This window comes from Betta splendens, chromosome 7, assembly GCF_900634795.4.
Source record: "Betta splendens chromosome 7, fBetSpl5.4, whole genome shotgun sequence".
NCBI lineage: Eukaryota > Metazoa > Chordata > Actinopteri > Anabantiformes > Osphronemidae > Betta > Betta splendens.
The window spans coordinates 13,358,120-13,373,612 of NC_040887.2; the positions used below are offsets into that span (position 1 = coordinate 13,358,120).

General features: G+C 40.0%; 1 protein-coding gene across 3 annotated transcripts; it reads right to left on the reverse strand.

Annotated features, from left to right (window-relative positions):
* Window positions 1-265: 265 nt before the first annotated feature.
* Window positions 266-10,153, reverse strand: LOC114859339 (scavenger receptor cysteine-rich type 1 protein M130). 3 transcript variants are annotated; one of them, XR_008695176.1, is made up of 19 exons: window positions 10,077-10,153; window positions 8,465-8,788; window positions 8,236-8,331; window positions 7,921-8,133; window positions 7,644-7,832; window positions 7,390-7,547; window positions 7,082-7,229; window positions 6,684-6,995; window positions 6,290-6,598; window positions 5,865-6,158; window positions 5,489-5,779; window positions 5,024-5,236; window positions 4,648-4,923; window positions 4,314-4,510; window positions 4,081-4,186; window positions 3,805-3,960; window positions 3,497-3,586; window positions 1,483-3,245; window positions 266-1,186 (listed from the first exon to the last, which is right to left on the reverse strand). XR_008695176.1 is itself a non-coding variant. In XM_029157398.3 (19 exons), the coding sequence occupies exons 1-19, from the start codon at window positions 10,129-10,131 to the stop codon at window positions 2,830-2,832; spliced, it is 3,750 nt and encodes a 1,249-aa protein (XP_029013231.1). In that variant the 5' UTR covers window positions 10,132-10,153; the 3' UTR covers window positions 266-2,829. The 3 variants fall into 3 exon arrangements, 2 of the variants coding, with proteins under 2 accessions (XP_029013231.1, XP_055366380.1); XM_029157398.3 differs by having other exon boundaries at window positions 266-3,014; window positions 3,108-3,245; XM_055510405.1 differs by having other exon boundaries at window positions 266-3,245.
* Window positions 10,154-15,493: the final 5,340 nt, after the last annotated feature.

Sequence of the window (15,493 nt, forward strand, 5' to 3'; positions counted from 1 at the left end):
AGAATCAATTAAAACATGTGTAACTGAATAATATTTTTGCAACTATAAAAGCTCCTACTTATAGATTACAGGGATTAGCATAATTTCTAGGAAACTAGGTTTCTAACCTAAACAGAAATCGTATGATCGAACGACTTCCTTTGCCTGCGAAGCAAAGATCGCGGCCTTGTTTAGAGACGTACTGCGGTCACGTACTCTCCCCTCCTTTCTATCGCTTCTGATCACTCACTGATAACGTACGCAGACACATGCACAACACTGAAACTGACACATGAAAAAGCAGATGCATTTATTAGGCAATGAAAATTAAATAAGGTTCTGTGTAGATGAGGCTGACGTTTTACAAAGAACCACTTGGGGGTTGCCAGGTTGTGAGGTCTATATCGTCTTCTACAATCGAATGTTGTGTCAGAAGCCAGTACTAAAAGTGTTACAGTTCTCTATTTTATGGACTTATCTCTAAAATACATCTTCTCTTCCAGTCTCAGAGACATGACTTTTTCTTTGCAGTTACTAAGTAATAAGTGATAAGCTAAACAGACCACCCCTTTCCACAAAGTGGTTGCACAAAACAGTATAAAACCCAAATTTCTGTTTATAATATATAAACTAACTAATATATCTCACATACAGTATTTTAATTCCCGATATTTAATCCAACATTTAATTTGCCTCAGTTATTTACTACATGATAAAACAACTTTCTTTAACCTTTCCCATATTCACAACTGTTGAGCATTAAATCACATCCAAGTATCTGGGTGACAGACGTTTAAAACTGAGTCTCGAAAGAAAACACCAGCTGTGTAAGAAGTCACATGTAGGCGGCATGTTCTGTCACATTTCTCAGTAGGAAAAGGTCCCATCACGCCTCCGGACGCACACACACACACACACACACACACACACACACACACACACACACACACACACACACACACACACACACACACACACACACACGGACATCGGAGACGTCCAGGCTTCCTAGATGACTCCGCTGATTAAGCTCTATTAATAATACGCCCATGTTATGGAAAATCACCACAGCTGGGGATCCATTACAGCAGCATCATCAGGGCCTCCGGCGGCGGTTTGGATCAATTCATTACGTGTGGAGGCATGAACAGAATTCACCGCAGAAGGAGGATGTTTAGTGAGAAACCACCTGCAGCTGTAGCAGTGTCTGAGGAGCAGATGGGGGTAAGCGTGGATTAACTGTAATGTCGAAACACCGGTGTGATCCTTTAACGCCAGGTGGAAGGAGGTCAGGGTACGACTGGCCACTTACACAGCGCTAACAGAAGAATTAGCTTTATTGTCAACAGATCACACTCTGCTGTCAGCGGAGGAGGATTTCTCATTATAATTTTACAAATTTAAGTAAACAACAACCCTTAAGCCCCCACTGGTCCCACTGGTCCCACTGGGTCCCCTCTGGAGACGAGGCACCTGACACAGAATGAATATATGACCTCTTACCTCACTCGCGGGTCCCCGTGTCTCTGCTGTATCGGTTTCAGCTCAGACTAAATCCCCACAACGATCCGCCAGCAGAGGCCTCTGACAGCACGGCTGGGTGTGATGTTTACATATCACTGCCTACAAATTAGTCCCTTTGGGTGCTCAGCTAGCTCTGTGATCTCCGAGGCCCTCGGTTAAATCCTGACTAAACACGCGTGTCTCTGGCTGTTCTGTCATCTCTTTAAAGCAGGGCCAGCATGTCTGTCAGGGTCCTGACGGATGGACGGCCTCACTCGCGGGGACATTCGCGGCGCAGCAGCTGCTCTCGTACGTCTTGACCACTCGGGCTGGAACTTTTAGTGGTTATGGAGAATGTTAGAGCGCATGGGGACGAAACTGGAGTCGAACTGTTGTTGTTGTCGTCCAGCGGCATCGGACGACTCACAAAAATCCATAACGAGAAGCAATCGCTCCACTGTGCAAACGTTGCCTCGTGAAAAACGGCTTATTGTGCTGTGTATCAAACTATATATGACAAATACAACATACAGTTTGATACTCAACATCTGAGCCATTTCCGAAACTCACATATGGAAGGCACCGTGTACTGCAGGTAGCGGACAGAACCTAAAGGCTTAAACCAGAACTAGAGATAAAGAATTTATAAAGAATTTAATTATTCTTCTAGACAAAATTGCTGTTCAGCACTTATTCAGTTTTTATGTATTTTAATAAATGTAAAGTATAAGATGAAGTAGCAACAAATCTGAAAAGTTTATGCAAAGTAACACAATTTATCATTTTATTTTTACAAATAAAAAGTTAAATTTAAAGCAAAATAAACAATCTGGATCATACTTACACTGAGAAACTATGAATTAATTCCATTTACATTCATTCATTTATTTATCCTTTCCTATTTATGTGAATGAATGTAAATGTGAATGCAACAATGTGTCAGTATGACCTGGGTTTGATGTATCTGATGAGTTACAGAAGTTTGACTCTAGTAGCATTAACATTATCCACATTTTTCTGAAGCAGTTTTTATGGTGGAGATGTACAGTAGAAACAGTTGGTTTAAAGTTTAAGGACATTTACAAACTAAAATATTGCAAGTAAATATTACAGAAAAATCTCACCTAAAGAATAACGGACATTCACTTAAAAATATGTTGAATAATGTAATTGTTTGACATCGTGTTAGCGCCTAAGCATATTTTCTGAAAGCTATGTGAAATTAATTTAAAGTATAATAATAATGAAATGCTCTGCACCAACAGGAGCAGCACGAGTTTTGAAGATGGAAACCTGGGTTTGCTGCTAGATTAGATTTACTGCATGACCCTCTGACCCACTGCTGGCTCACCCATCTTGGCCTGGCACTAGGTAGTCGCCGTCCTGCTGCGCTTGGTGACACGCTGCAGCAGGGCCTTCAGCCTCCGAGTGGGCGCCGTCGTGGACCTCAGCTCGGGTCTGCGTGACGTCTGGGTCGGCGTCGATGTCGTCGTAGCTCTCGTGCGGGTCCTCCACCTCGTAGGTCGCCCCGTCTGTTGGGAGCCAAATAGCCGTATGTTGAAGCAAGGGTCTTTCAGGCTGTTGTTTGTGTTTATGGGTGGAAACAACGTGAAGGTGCAACTTTCCAGCTTCTTCGTGTGGGTTGTTGCCTCCTGAGGAACCTGCTGCCGTCAGAGGCTGAGCCACTTCATCGATGTCGTCATAAGGCAAGGAGGACGCACTCAGCCTGTTTTCCATGATGACTTCAGACTCCGATCTAAATCCTGCATAATTAGGAGCAAAACACTTACAAATAACAAATAACTGTTTTTATATTTAACTGTAATTTCAATCACAGTTTCCTACATTTCCAATCAGGCAAAGCAAACTTAAATACTTAAGATACTTAATACTTAAGTACTTATGTGCTAATACTTAAGTCATTCTTAAAAACTAAATCAAACACCTGCAATACAAATGATAAAATGTGCAAAAAGTAAAAATGAAACAATTAATGAGCTTGTTTGAGACTCACTGTTGTGGGAAAAGCTTTCCATTTCGCCGTCTTTGATTTGTTCAAACTCTCCGCTTTCAAACTCCATTTCGTGTTGTGAATGCATTCTCACTACATCAAAACAGCATTAGACATTTCATAGACAACACATGTTACTGTATTAATGATAATCCTAGTAAATTGGTTTCTAAAGGTTGAAAAGCATGTGCTGTACTGAAGGTGCAGAAAGACTGGCATCTTGTGGCAACTAAGCTCCAGTGCATTTAAATGAACTGAGACAATGGAATGTAATAATAATAGTCAGAAAATAAAAACTATATTCTACTCACAGGGATATTTAACGGTACTGCCGCGTTTCTTGATAAACCAAATTCGTACAAATATGATGGCCAGTATCACCAGGATCAGAACGAATCCGACTCCCAGCATGATTGACACTATGGAAACAGGAGGTCCATTTTGAACTTCGACCGGGGACACGTACCCTGCAATCCAACACAGCCACGTTGTTCATTCTGCATTCACTCGCACCCTGGACCGATGCTTCATGAGCAAACAGCTAAGTGAACATCACTCGTGTGTAAAAGATGAACAGGTTTTATTACCGTTGCAGAAAATGCGAGCCGGGGTGGTTTTTTCACAACTTTGAGCGAGGACACAGTGGCTGACGTTCATGTAGTCTTCAGTGTAATGGATCTTTGCGTTCAAGGGCTTGAATCAAATTTAAATTTAAAAGAAAACAAATAGACGAACAGAAAAGAACTCAGGTAAATGACAACAAACTAAATGAGTGAGACCTGAATGGAGCAGATTAATTAACAAACCTAAGCAGTTTTACCTTTGATAACTTTTTTGACAGATCACTGGTGCTTTTTATGCTTTCATTGTAATTTCCACAATTAATAGCTTTACACAGCATGTTCATTAAGGCCCGTTGAGGATTGTCGAAAGGACAAACATATTCCCATTTCTTATCCTGATAGTTGACTTGAAGCCAACCTCCACACTTATGTGTGGTATTGAACTTGATGCTATCTGTAAAATACACAAACAAATGCACAAATAAATAAATAAAACCGACTGCTAGTGTTCAGGTTCAGCAAAAATTGATTTCTTTGTGCGAGATGCTTAAACACGCACACACACACACACACACACACACACACACTTACTGACGCAGGAAACAGACACCAGCTTTTCATTACACTTGTCCTTGTGTCTCTTGCACTGGCCGATCTCCGAGTGGAAGCTGTCGCACGTGACGTGGTAGTACTCAGCGTTGGGGCTGGGGGAGTTCACATGAGCCACACCAGCGACGGCGTTGCTGCAGCCCAGCTGCTGGCAAACCTTGTGCGAATGGTCCTCCGTCCAGGTAGCGCTGCACACCTCAATGTTGCTTATCTTCACGACGCCCCGACACGTCCCCGACAGGGTCACATTGGGCTTGTCTACGACAGAACCGAAAGCACACGCGCTCAATGCTGTAGGAGTGTGGAAGATTAATGCCCAACAGCAGCAAACAGGCCAATCGAACACACCACCATGTACCATCGCATTTGATGACAGTCTTGCGCAGGGCGGGTAGGCTGTCATTAGTTTTGATGTTCGTCCACAGCGTCTCCATGTTGCCACAGTTCAGACTATTGCATAAACTGTGGGCCCTTCCTTCCGTCCAGATACCGGGGTCATGGCGGCTGTCGTCATGCGTGTAAAGCATCACGTCTCCACTACAGGTGTCGCGGAGAGTCGTCTTGCTCCAGTCTACGGCGAGAAGCGGAGGAGAGCGTAGAGACAAACGCAGTGTTGAACTGTGGCTCTGGTTCATGTTTGTTATTTGACTTGAAGGATAAAAGAACAACCAGATCAGCATGTCTGAAACTGTGTTATTTCCATAGAAATGAATTAGTAAAAAATGAACACTACTACGCTACGCTGCAGTTCTTATTCTAAATTTAAACAGTTTTTTTTAGTATTGCTTAAATAATGGAAACATTCTGAAAAGAGTTCACATACTGGAGCACTGGAGGCCAGACAATGTGCACCTTTCTTGTGCAGACTTGACGCTACACGTTTTTAAACCCGTGGGACAACTCAGCTCTGATATTGCCAGAGTGTTTGCTGGCTTGGGTCCCACGTAAGGGATCTTCTTGTCGGCCTGACCACATTCCTGCTCCTGACAGATGGCGTCTTGGGTGCTGGAGTCGAGAGCATTTCCGCACACTGGAAGCCACTGTCCCCCATAGAACACCTCCACGTTCCCAGAACAGCTGTCTCTGGCATCGGTGATCCTGGTTTGGACACTGCCTGCAACAACACATTGAGATGTGTGGAGTCACCAAAGCTGCGATCAGTTATCGAAGCCATGTTGATGGAGAAAAGAGCAAATTACCTGAGCAAATTACGTAGGCCGCGCCTTTCTTACAGTCATTGTACTCATCTTTAACGATGTTGCACTTGCTCAGTTTGGTCTCTTGTTTTGTGTCGTGCAAGCTGTTCAGAATCACTGGAAAACCCCCAGGGATCGAGATGGGGGTCAATATTTTATCCCCACATCCCAGGTCTTTGCACAGCCTCAGCGACTTGGCATCGCCCCATGCGTCTGTGCACACGCCTCCCCACTGGTTGCCCATGGAGACGTTGACGTGCCCCCAGCATCCGTTGGACAGCTTGACCGCAATGTGGCCTGTGGTCACATCCCGAACCAAAGGAGTCACTTTCTGGACCATAGTGCAAATATGACCACTGCATACAGACATTGAACTTAAATCCATATGAATCAATCAAAATCAAGATGGAATTAATGTCTCATGTTACCTGAACATGTTACATTTGCAATAGTTTCATTGTGGTCAGGTGCCGCTTCGTTTTCGTCACATTCGAACAGCGATGTATGATTGACTGAGCAGGTTACAGACTTATTCCACACGTCTCGTCGCATGTCAGAGTTAGAGATGACGCCGAATTGCGTTACGCCGCCGCAGTGCCTCTGCTGACACACCAGCTCGGCTGTGGCTGCGTTCCACGTTGTGTTAGAGCCAGAGAGCCAGTAGGTTCTACTGGCGTGCTCTATTCCCACCAGGCCGGAACAGGAAGCGCTTCCTTCCAAAATTACGACCTTGTGGTCTGGAAACGGAGCAAATGAAGGATCAGGAGGTGTAAAGGTCACAGAGGTCATTATTATTATTATTACTTTAATAATCAAGCTCACCCTCGCAAATTAGCCCCACGGCCTCCCACTCGCTTTGGTCCTGTTTCAACGGTCCTTTAATGCAGTCAGATATGTGGGAAGCGCCCGTCTCACATTGCACCTTCCAAGGGAAGAAAGCACTCGAACCCTGGCTGAACTCTTTAGCCTGCGCAGTGCGTCCTTTTTCTCCACATTTCAGCTGCTCGCAGAAGAAATTGGAGTAGCTTTCCGTCCATCCTTCGTTCTTGACCTTCCTCCAGGCACCCTGGTACTGGATCTCCATTCTCCCGGCACATTTCCCAGGACCATCCTTCAGCCTCACGTCCAGACTCTCTGCGCCGCGACAAGAGGATGCTCACAAAACCTTTTTTTATATCAAATTTGTTTAGCAATTATTAGAAATTGACGAGTGTCCTAACTTTCACAAACTACGTAGGCAGAGGAGGAACACCGGGGAAGCTTGTCATGTTTGGCCTGACAGTGCCACAGCGAGGACTCGCTGCCTAAACATTTCACGTTGTCCATTATTCCAGGTTTGGTGACAGTTCGCTTGTCAGCGACAATCACCTACGGGAAGAGACCGAGACGTGAACGGCAGCGCGGGACTAAACAAAACCTGAAACTGTTGCTTTGGATGTCTAAAGGTGACGTTTTGTTGCAAAAATGTGCGAGAATGTGCTGATCAATCAGTGTTGTGCAAATTCATTAGCTACCACAGGAAACTTACTTTCCCGCAGCCTAGCTCCCGGCAAACCACTTCACCGGCCCGAGAGTCCCAGTTGGTGTCACACACAGAAAAGTCTGAGCCATTCAGTAAGATGGAAACTCTACCGTAACAATTGGAGGGTTTGGAACTATCATCCACCAGTTGTACCTTAACTTTGTCTGCAGAGAATATATAATGAGGAAAAGCTTAATTAGAAGGACATAAGTTTTTCATTTTGAACAATGATAAGTAAAAACACGGCTGAATCACTGCACCTGAGCAGTTCACCTCGGTGCCATTGGATTTCTGGGTGTGGTTGCGTTTGATACCACAGTTCATTTGCTGGCACCAAACATCTGGACTCGTTTTTATGCCATTACGTTCCCATTTGCCATTTGCCTCTATTTCCAGCATTCCACTGCAGGCGTTGGACGTGTCCCCGCTGAGCTGTAGCTTTTCGTGACCTATTTGAAAAAAAGAAAAAAATTTCAATTTACCATCTGTAGACACACAAGTCGAGTAAATGTCCGGTTTCATCTGAGTTCGTTTCACCTTCACATTCGACAAGAGCAGGCTTTTTGCACGTTGTGGATGTCTCAGTTACGCACTGCCACAAATGATCTATGTCCTTTTCAATGCTTGAACAATCAATCGTCGCCTTTTTTGCGGACTGGAATCCTTTCCAAGCCAACCAGTCCGGCTGAGAATTCCCTTTGGATTTACCACACCCGAGGCTTTTACACACACGATTGGCTTCTGCTTGCCCTTTGATGCGAAACCATTCATATTCACAGATTTCAATTCAAACTCATTGTCTCATAAACATTTATATTGTGCACAGTATGTTGAGATCATGACATTCTTTACCCCATTTTTCAGAACAGAAGTAGCCTAAGGTTTTATTGATGGAGTACTGGACAGCTCCAGCGCATCGGAATCCATCCAGAGCTATGCCGATTCTATCTTGAATGGCAAAAACAAGTAACAGTCAAATACAAATAATACAAAAACCACTAGTCAAACATTTTGACTTCAGTGTTTTAACAGGGATGTGTCTTAATTTATCCCACGTAATGTCAAACGCTTCCTGTCTTACCTGAGCACTTGATCTTTCTCACGGTCTGTTTTGGGTATTTGCTGATGCCCCATCCAGGTAGCGAACACTCCCACAGATGTTGCTCCTTTCCAGTGCATTTCATTTCATTGAGCCAGACTTTGCTACCAGGGGGCATTTGTATGTGTTCTGGGGGCTGCTCCAGGGGTTTTCCACAGCGAGTGCTCCTACACACCACTTCCTCTGTGAGGTCGTTCCAGCCGCTGTCCCCTGCATAGCCCCACGTCATGTTATGATAGATTTGAACGTGGCCTTCGCACGGGTCCGAGGGGTTGTCGCTATTCTTCAGAACCACCCAGTTTTTACCTGTTTTTATAGCACAAGGAATATCAGAAGAAGAATTTCGGTCCAATTAAACTGTTCCTGAACCACTCTGAGTCAAACTGTATGAATAATATTGGCGGAAGCTGGGTTCCGGTGCACAAACTTCAGCTGATGTGAGGCATTCAGGGTGGCTGACTTTTTAATGCATTTACTGAGGCACCCAATACATGTATTCCAATAGATTAACAGGTCTCAGTACAATAGCAGTACAATAATACAGTACAAGTATTAGGTTGAAAAATGCCCACACACAACATATGTGTGCTTTTCAGATACTGTATATATATATATAATAAAATAAAAATATATATAATATTATAATTTCTTTATTCCTTCAAACATGTAAAAGCAGTTTACTCATACGCAGTAATTTTGATGATACATATACAAGAAAATGCATTTCAGCTTCCAATTGACTTCATTCATTCTTGATGCTTGAACGAAGTAGAAGTTAGACTGATCTATACCCCATGACATCACCTTTTAATCAATGTTTAAACCTATAATTTTTTAACCACTCATACCAATTCAATGTTTAGTTTATGTTTAATGAAAATGTTTAATGTATGTAATTCAAAATTAATGCCTCAACTAAATAGAAGAAATTTCAGTTTCTTCCTTATTTTTGTACAGCTTTAAAGCGCGCATGTCTTTCACAGTGACGGATCCACCTTCTTGAAACCCATAATGTTTTACCCACTCATGAATGTGGGTTACCATGTTTATGCCTCATTAATTTTGCAATGCTGCCGTCCGGTGGTGAAGACCCGAAGACTTTCAGAATTCAGTGGTTTCCTGCCTTAGATTTTTCCTGTTCCTCTTAATACTTACAGTATCATAACAATGCACATGAAAATGCAAATACTGTGAAATGCTTCCACTGGTTCCAAATAAAAAGCAAAATTTGTCATTTGGCAATTGAGCTTGATTACCCGCTCACTATTTATTTGTATAGTTACTTCATTATTCTTTTCAAGCCTACATATATAGTAAAACTACAGTATAATTATAATCAGCGTAATGTTCACCAATACCCTTCTTTTTCCAATAATGCTTTTAACTTGCTGCCTTTCATATTCTGTAATGCCTACGTGGTTTTTATAGCTAGACATAGCTGCTCTTATAAAGCTGAATATCGCTATAATTATTCAATGTGGTGCATGTTTACATATTCTTATAAATATTACAAAAGTCAGTAAAATCAAATCAAAGTACTCAAACATAGGTAACACATAAAGTTAAATACAGTAAATGCATCATTGTAACTTGCCTTGAACGACCTGCCCACTCCCAGTGATGCAGACGAGAAGAACAAGGAACCACATCTCAACTGCAGCTCACGACCAGAGATGAGGCAGGTGAACGATCCGCTCTGCTTTTTATGGTGAAGACGTCCCCACCATATATGGACATCACACGCATGCTACACAGCCAGCCTCAAGAAATTAACTGCTTGTACAGCTTAACAGCTTCTAATGTTTTAATTAATAATAATAATAATTTGCTATTATTATTATATTATTATTAAAGGCAGGTATGTGAGGAGCGAAGCTTACAGTAGTATGACAGTAAACGATACAGCAAGTTAACAAAATGATGGTTGGTTCAGCTGTCAGTTAACAATAACTTGAGTTAAACTTTCAAAACACACACAAACATAAAACACTGACCTGGAAAATGTCATCATATTTACATAAATGTATTATTCAAATCCATTTATAATCTGCTGTTGGTTAGTCATAGCGCATCGTGGTGTAACTCACCTGCTAAATGTCGTATGTTGGTAAATTTCTTTAATTTCCTTTAGGACTCCACTCGTTCTTTTAGCATAGGGAACAATTAGCTATTGACGATGAAGAAATCTTTCAGTTATAAAGATTTTAATATAATATAATTAAAAAATGTTATTTCAAAAACATTTTTTATATTTCTATCCATCCATCTCTTATCGCCTAATCCCGTGCGTGGAGCCCGTCCCAGCCTAGAAATTTGATCAATTTATTTGATCTGCCTTATTTTACCTGAGACATTGTGTCTCTAAACTGCAATTGCACTGTACTGTACTGTATATATCATTGTGAACTGTGAACTATAGACTAGATGAAAAACAAGCATTTACTTTATTTTCTATGACACATTGGTAATCTAATAATCTGTTTTAAGTCTGTTACAGTACGTTAATGCAGTAACTGTAGCTGCATCTTTTGGTAGTTTGACCTTTGATAACTTGATAATTGCTTTGTTAAATACGGAGCCATAAATCTGAGGAGTATTTACTCAGCAGTGAGTAAAAAAAGCCAAATGTCAAGTAACATTACAGAAATGTCAAAGCTATTATTATTATTCTTAGAAAGGAAATAATTTTTACAGCTGGAAAAAAATGTTATCAAAAAGCATCTAGATGCTAAATGAAGCTTCAACGCGCGCTAAAATTTGAAAATTATTTTGTATGTACGGTTTGAACACAAACTCAAACTTCTATTTGACTTTTGATTCTTCCTTTTTTGAACCGATAATTACATGTACCTGTTCATGAATGTATCAAAGCGCTATACCAGTAGTAGTATAATGTATGCACTGGGTAAAATCAAAGGGAGACTGGTGGTTTAAAATAACAAATATAAAACCTAATTAGAAACAAGCGGCTCCGTAGGGGTAAAATACCTGAATACAGCTTTTCACCGTGAAAGCAAACGGGGAAAAATGAAAGGAACGTTAAATAAATAACCATAAATAAAATAAACATAACTTCTTTATTTGTCTTTCTTCTAATACCCATACCATCTCCGGACCCTTAAGATGTATCGTTGTCATATTTTACATCAATCGCTGTGGTTGCAGCTGCAAACTGAAATACAGCAAAGTGAGGAGACGTGCGGGGCTGTGGATCTGTGGTTTAGGACTTTCCAGAACTGTAACTTACAGTGTTAGTTAGTTAAGTTAACAGCTAACCTCACTCTGCTGCAGATTTTGGAAGCACAGCTTTGTAAACTACTACTGCCCTTGTGTTAAAGGACTTTCCTGTTTGCTTGCTGAAGATCTGTAAAATATATAGTGTCCTGCATCAACTAAGGTCTACCTGGCCAGCAGCACCGTTACCAATTCATTCCACAGGGACCATAGACTCAAAATAAATATAAAATAGTTTATTTTACCAAAAGGTGAAAGGTCAGCGTAAGACAGTGATTATAGCAGGTGAGTATTTGTTAAAGACATAATTCCTACCTAGAGTGTAAGCAGGTAGGAATTAATTGTAAAATGTTTAGGTCAAAGGCAGCATTAGATATTTAACAAACTCAAATGAAAAAAAGTAAAATAAGTTACGTTGATGTTACGTAAGTTACGTAACTATATGTATTATTATTACATATTAGTTACTATTACTACTACTACTACTACTACTACTACTACTACTAGTAGTAGTAGTAGTAGTAGGAAAGTAATATTAGATAAGGAACCTTTTCATTTTTCTTAGGTTTTTAATCAGATACAGTAGATAAACATGGCTGCTGACATCTATTACCCTACTTGCAGATTGTTTTCAAATATCCATATCTGAGGAAGAATTATTTCATATATATTTATAGATGAAACGTTTCACCCACTGAACAGTTCAACACTAACGAAACTCCTGTTTGACATATCACACATATATATTTGGTGGCACGCGTGGCTTGACATGTGCCGAGGAGTTTTGACCATGTATCTGCGATTTACTGTATCTGTGACGCGATCAGAGGTTAAGTGTAACTGACTCCAACACGAGCTTGCCAGGGGAGCCAGCTTAGCAGAAACGAGGCCACAAACCTCAAAGTTGTGTTTTTCAAACCAACCTCTCTATCTAGACAGGAAACTGTGATCTCGCGCTTGCTTCTGCCTGAGATGTGTTCTCAGGAAACGTGAAAGCATCGGCTTCTGTGTTTTTGTAAGAGGTTATTTGAAGACAAAACAAGTGTGTATGTGAACTGGAGGCTTTTCATTTATTTATGGTGTTTGATCAACACAGGAAATCCATGTTTTTCATAATTTTCTATTTTAAACAAAGTTACAAGTTTTTCCACCAGCAGCCAGTCATTCAGGGTCTCAGCTTGACAATAATTCACTTACTTACAGTACTTTTTACTGGCCCCACTGAACCAGTTGTGTTCTCAGGCATATGAATCTACAATTTATATACACAAACAATTTGTCTATAAAGCAATTATCACTTCTTTCTACAATAACTTACAACTAAATAAAGAATAAACATAGCATCAAGATAAAATGCAACGTTGTTTTTAAATGTGTATTTTACAACATAGTTGTAGAATACTAATATCCTAATATTTTGTTGCACAGTTTAAACACTCATCTTGAGCAAATTAAATGTTTCTCTTTTTAATCTCTTTCCAAAAATTAGTAATAAAAAAATGGCAATTAAAATTTTTTATTTATTATCTTTTATAACCTGTATATTGCCAGTTTGAGATTTTAACTAAAAAAAACTTAATTTTAATTTGATTCTCCTCTGCCCAGATTCAAAGCACCAGGTCTAGTTCTCAAAAACAAAACTGTGACACCACAGAGTCTGTTTTTCTCTTGCAGCCACACCTGATACAGCTGTAGTCACAGGACATTAAGCTACAGTACAGTACAGTAATTGTAAAATCTTTAAATTTCAATTGTAATGTTTTTGTTGAGTGGTTGTTTCTTTTAATTTAAATACATGTTTCAGTGAAATTAGATAATCACATTTGCAAACAAATTTATTATAACAGAAAATGGAAAAATTTAATAAACTTTGACCAAGTAAGAAGAGCAAACATCATTAAACTAACAGTAAAAAAATAAAGGTGAAATAATATTCAAAGAGCAAAGCCACGGTTCACAAAGGCTTTATAGAGATTCATTTAATATATATATTCTAATGTCAAAATCTTAGTATTTATTCAAACAATAAAGTGTCCTTAATTTGTAAAAACAAATTAAACAATTGCCGGAGAAAAATTAAGATTTTAAGCTTAGTATTAAGTATTAAGACTTTATGTGTCATTTATTAGTGTAAAGCGTTGTTGACTTCCTCTGCGTTTGTGTGATAAGGAGCGTTCTTCAGCAGCAGAAGTCATTTTGGGCCATGCATGTAGTGCTGGAAAGAAACGCTTTTGTGTTATGTCTTTCTCATCTCATTCTCTTTAAAAAGAAGATGAATGCAAATGTTTTATTTATATTAAATTTACATAAATTCAAACAGTAATGAGTGCCTTGGTTTATTCTTTTTTATTTTCAATTTTTTTTTATTTAAGTGTGTTACATATAGAAATTGTTATTGTTTTTTTCAAATGGTGGCTCAGCTGCATCTTCCTCACAGCATCGCTAAGAGTTTGAATGAAAGGTTGGCGGTTGAAAAACAAGCATGAACAAGTTTGCTTGTGTGTTGGTTTGTTTAAGGAACATAAAAAGCCTGTTCAATATGGACAATACACTAAACACTCTCACACACGATGTTTATAATGCCAACAAAAAACAATGATATAATTAAAGGCTTATAACTTAACATATAATATTTGTGTTTGTAATTGTTTATACTGTAGCTCATTGTTAATAATTTATGATCATGATGAGTAGATGTTGGTCAATCCTGCAGGTGAGGCTCTGGAAGTTGAGTTGAGGCACCATTCATCTTTCCTCTTCTTCTTCTCGCTTGACACAATTTAGAATTTAAAGGGTATTGCACATTCACATTCTTCCTTTTCAAACTGAAATTATTTATGTGAAGATAGTGTATAATTATCTTATTTTTTAATTAGGTACACTACTGGGAACTACACAGTGCAGTCGTGACAGACCATAACCAGCATAAAGATCACTGTGGCAGATAACAGACGACACAAAGTTGCTGTTTTGCTTTAAATCCAATCTACTGATTCATGCTTGCTAATTTTTCTCAATAACAAGGTTCTTATCATAGTTTGTGCTTTATTTCACTAATGAGGCATCTTATACTTCAAGTGGGCTTTAATGGTTGTCATTCAATTACAGGAGAAAACACAAGACAACAATCTACGTGTTCACCCGCACAGCTGCAAACAGGCGATAAACAGCCACTGATCCGCCCTGACAAGACAGAAAGGCCTGTAGTTGGGTTTTTGAGGCTGATCTTTCTTTCTATCTTCACACACTACGTCCAAGCAGTTTAAGTCACGTTAACTGCAATTGCTACCATTGTGGATTAAAATTTGAAGATTCCAATCAGCTTTAACCTAAACAAACACTAGTCCTCGTGCAGACCGGTCCTCAGCGGTGCAGACCTTCTCCGTGGACTTAGTTGTAGCCCAGTGACTCTTACTGATGGTATCGAACAAACACACACATCCTTGTGCGTGGGGCTTCTGCAAGTTCACGTCTGTCCCACTAGGTGGCGGAAGAGGGCAATGCTTGAAAATGTGCGCGCTCCAGAAACATCCTGCAGGTGCCAAACATCTTTATACAAAGGCTATAATATAAATTTGAGTTATATTTAAGGAGAAGGAAAAATGTATTTAGGCTTTACAAAAAGCCTTTTCACTGCAGGAAGGAGAGTGACTCGTGGTCGGACTGTTTGATGTATTATTGCTCTGTCACCATGTTATTTTCTTTCACTTCCTGCCTTCAATTACTTTTCTACATTTCAATTTCCCGGTCTTCTATTTGCTCCTGGCCTGATTCCAA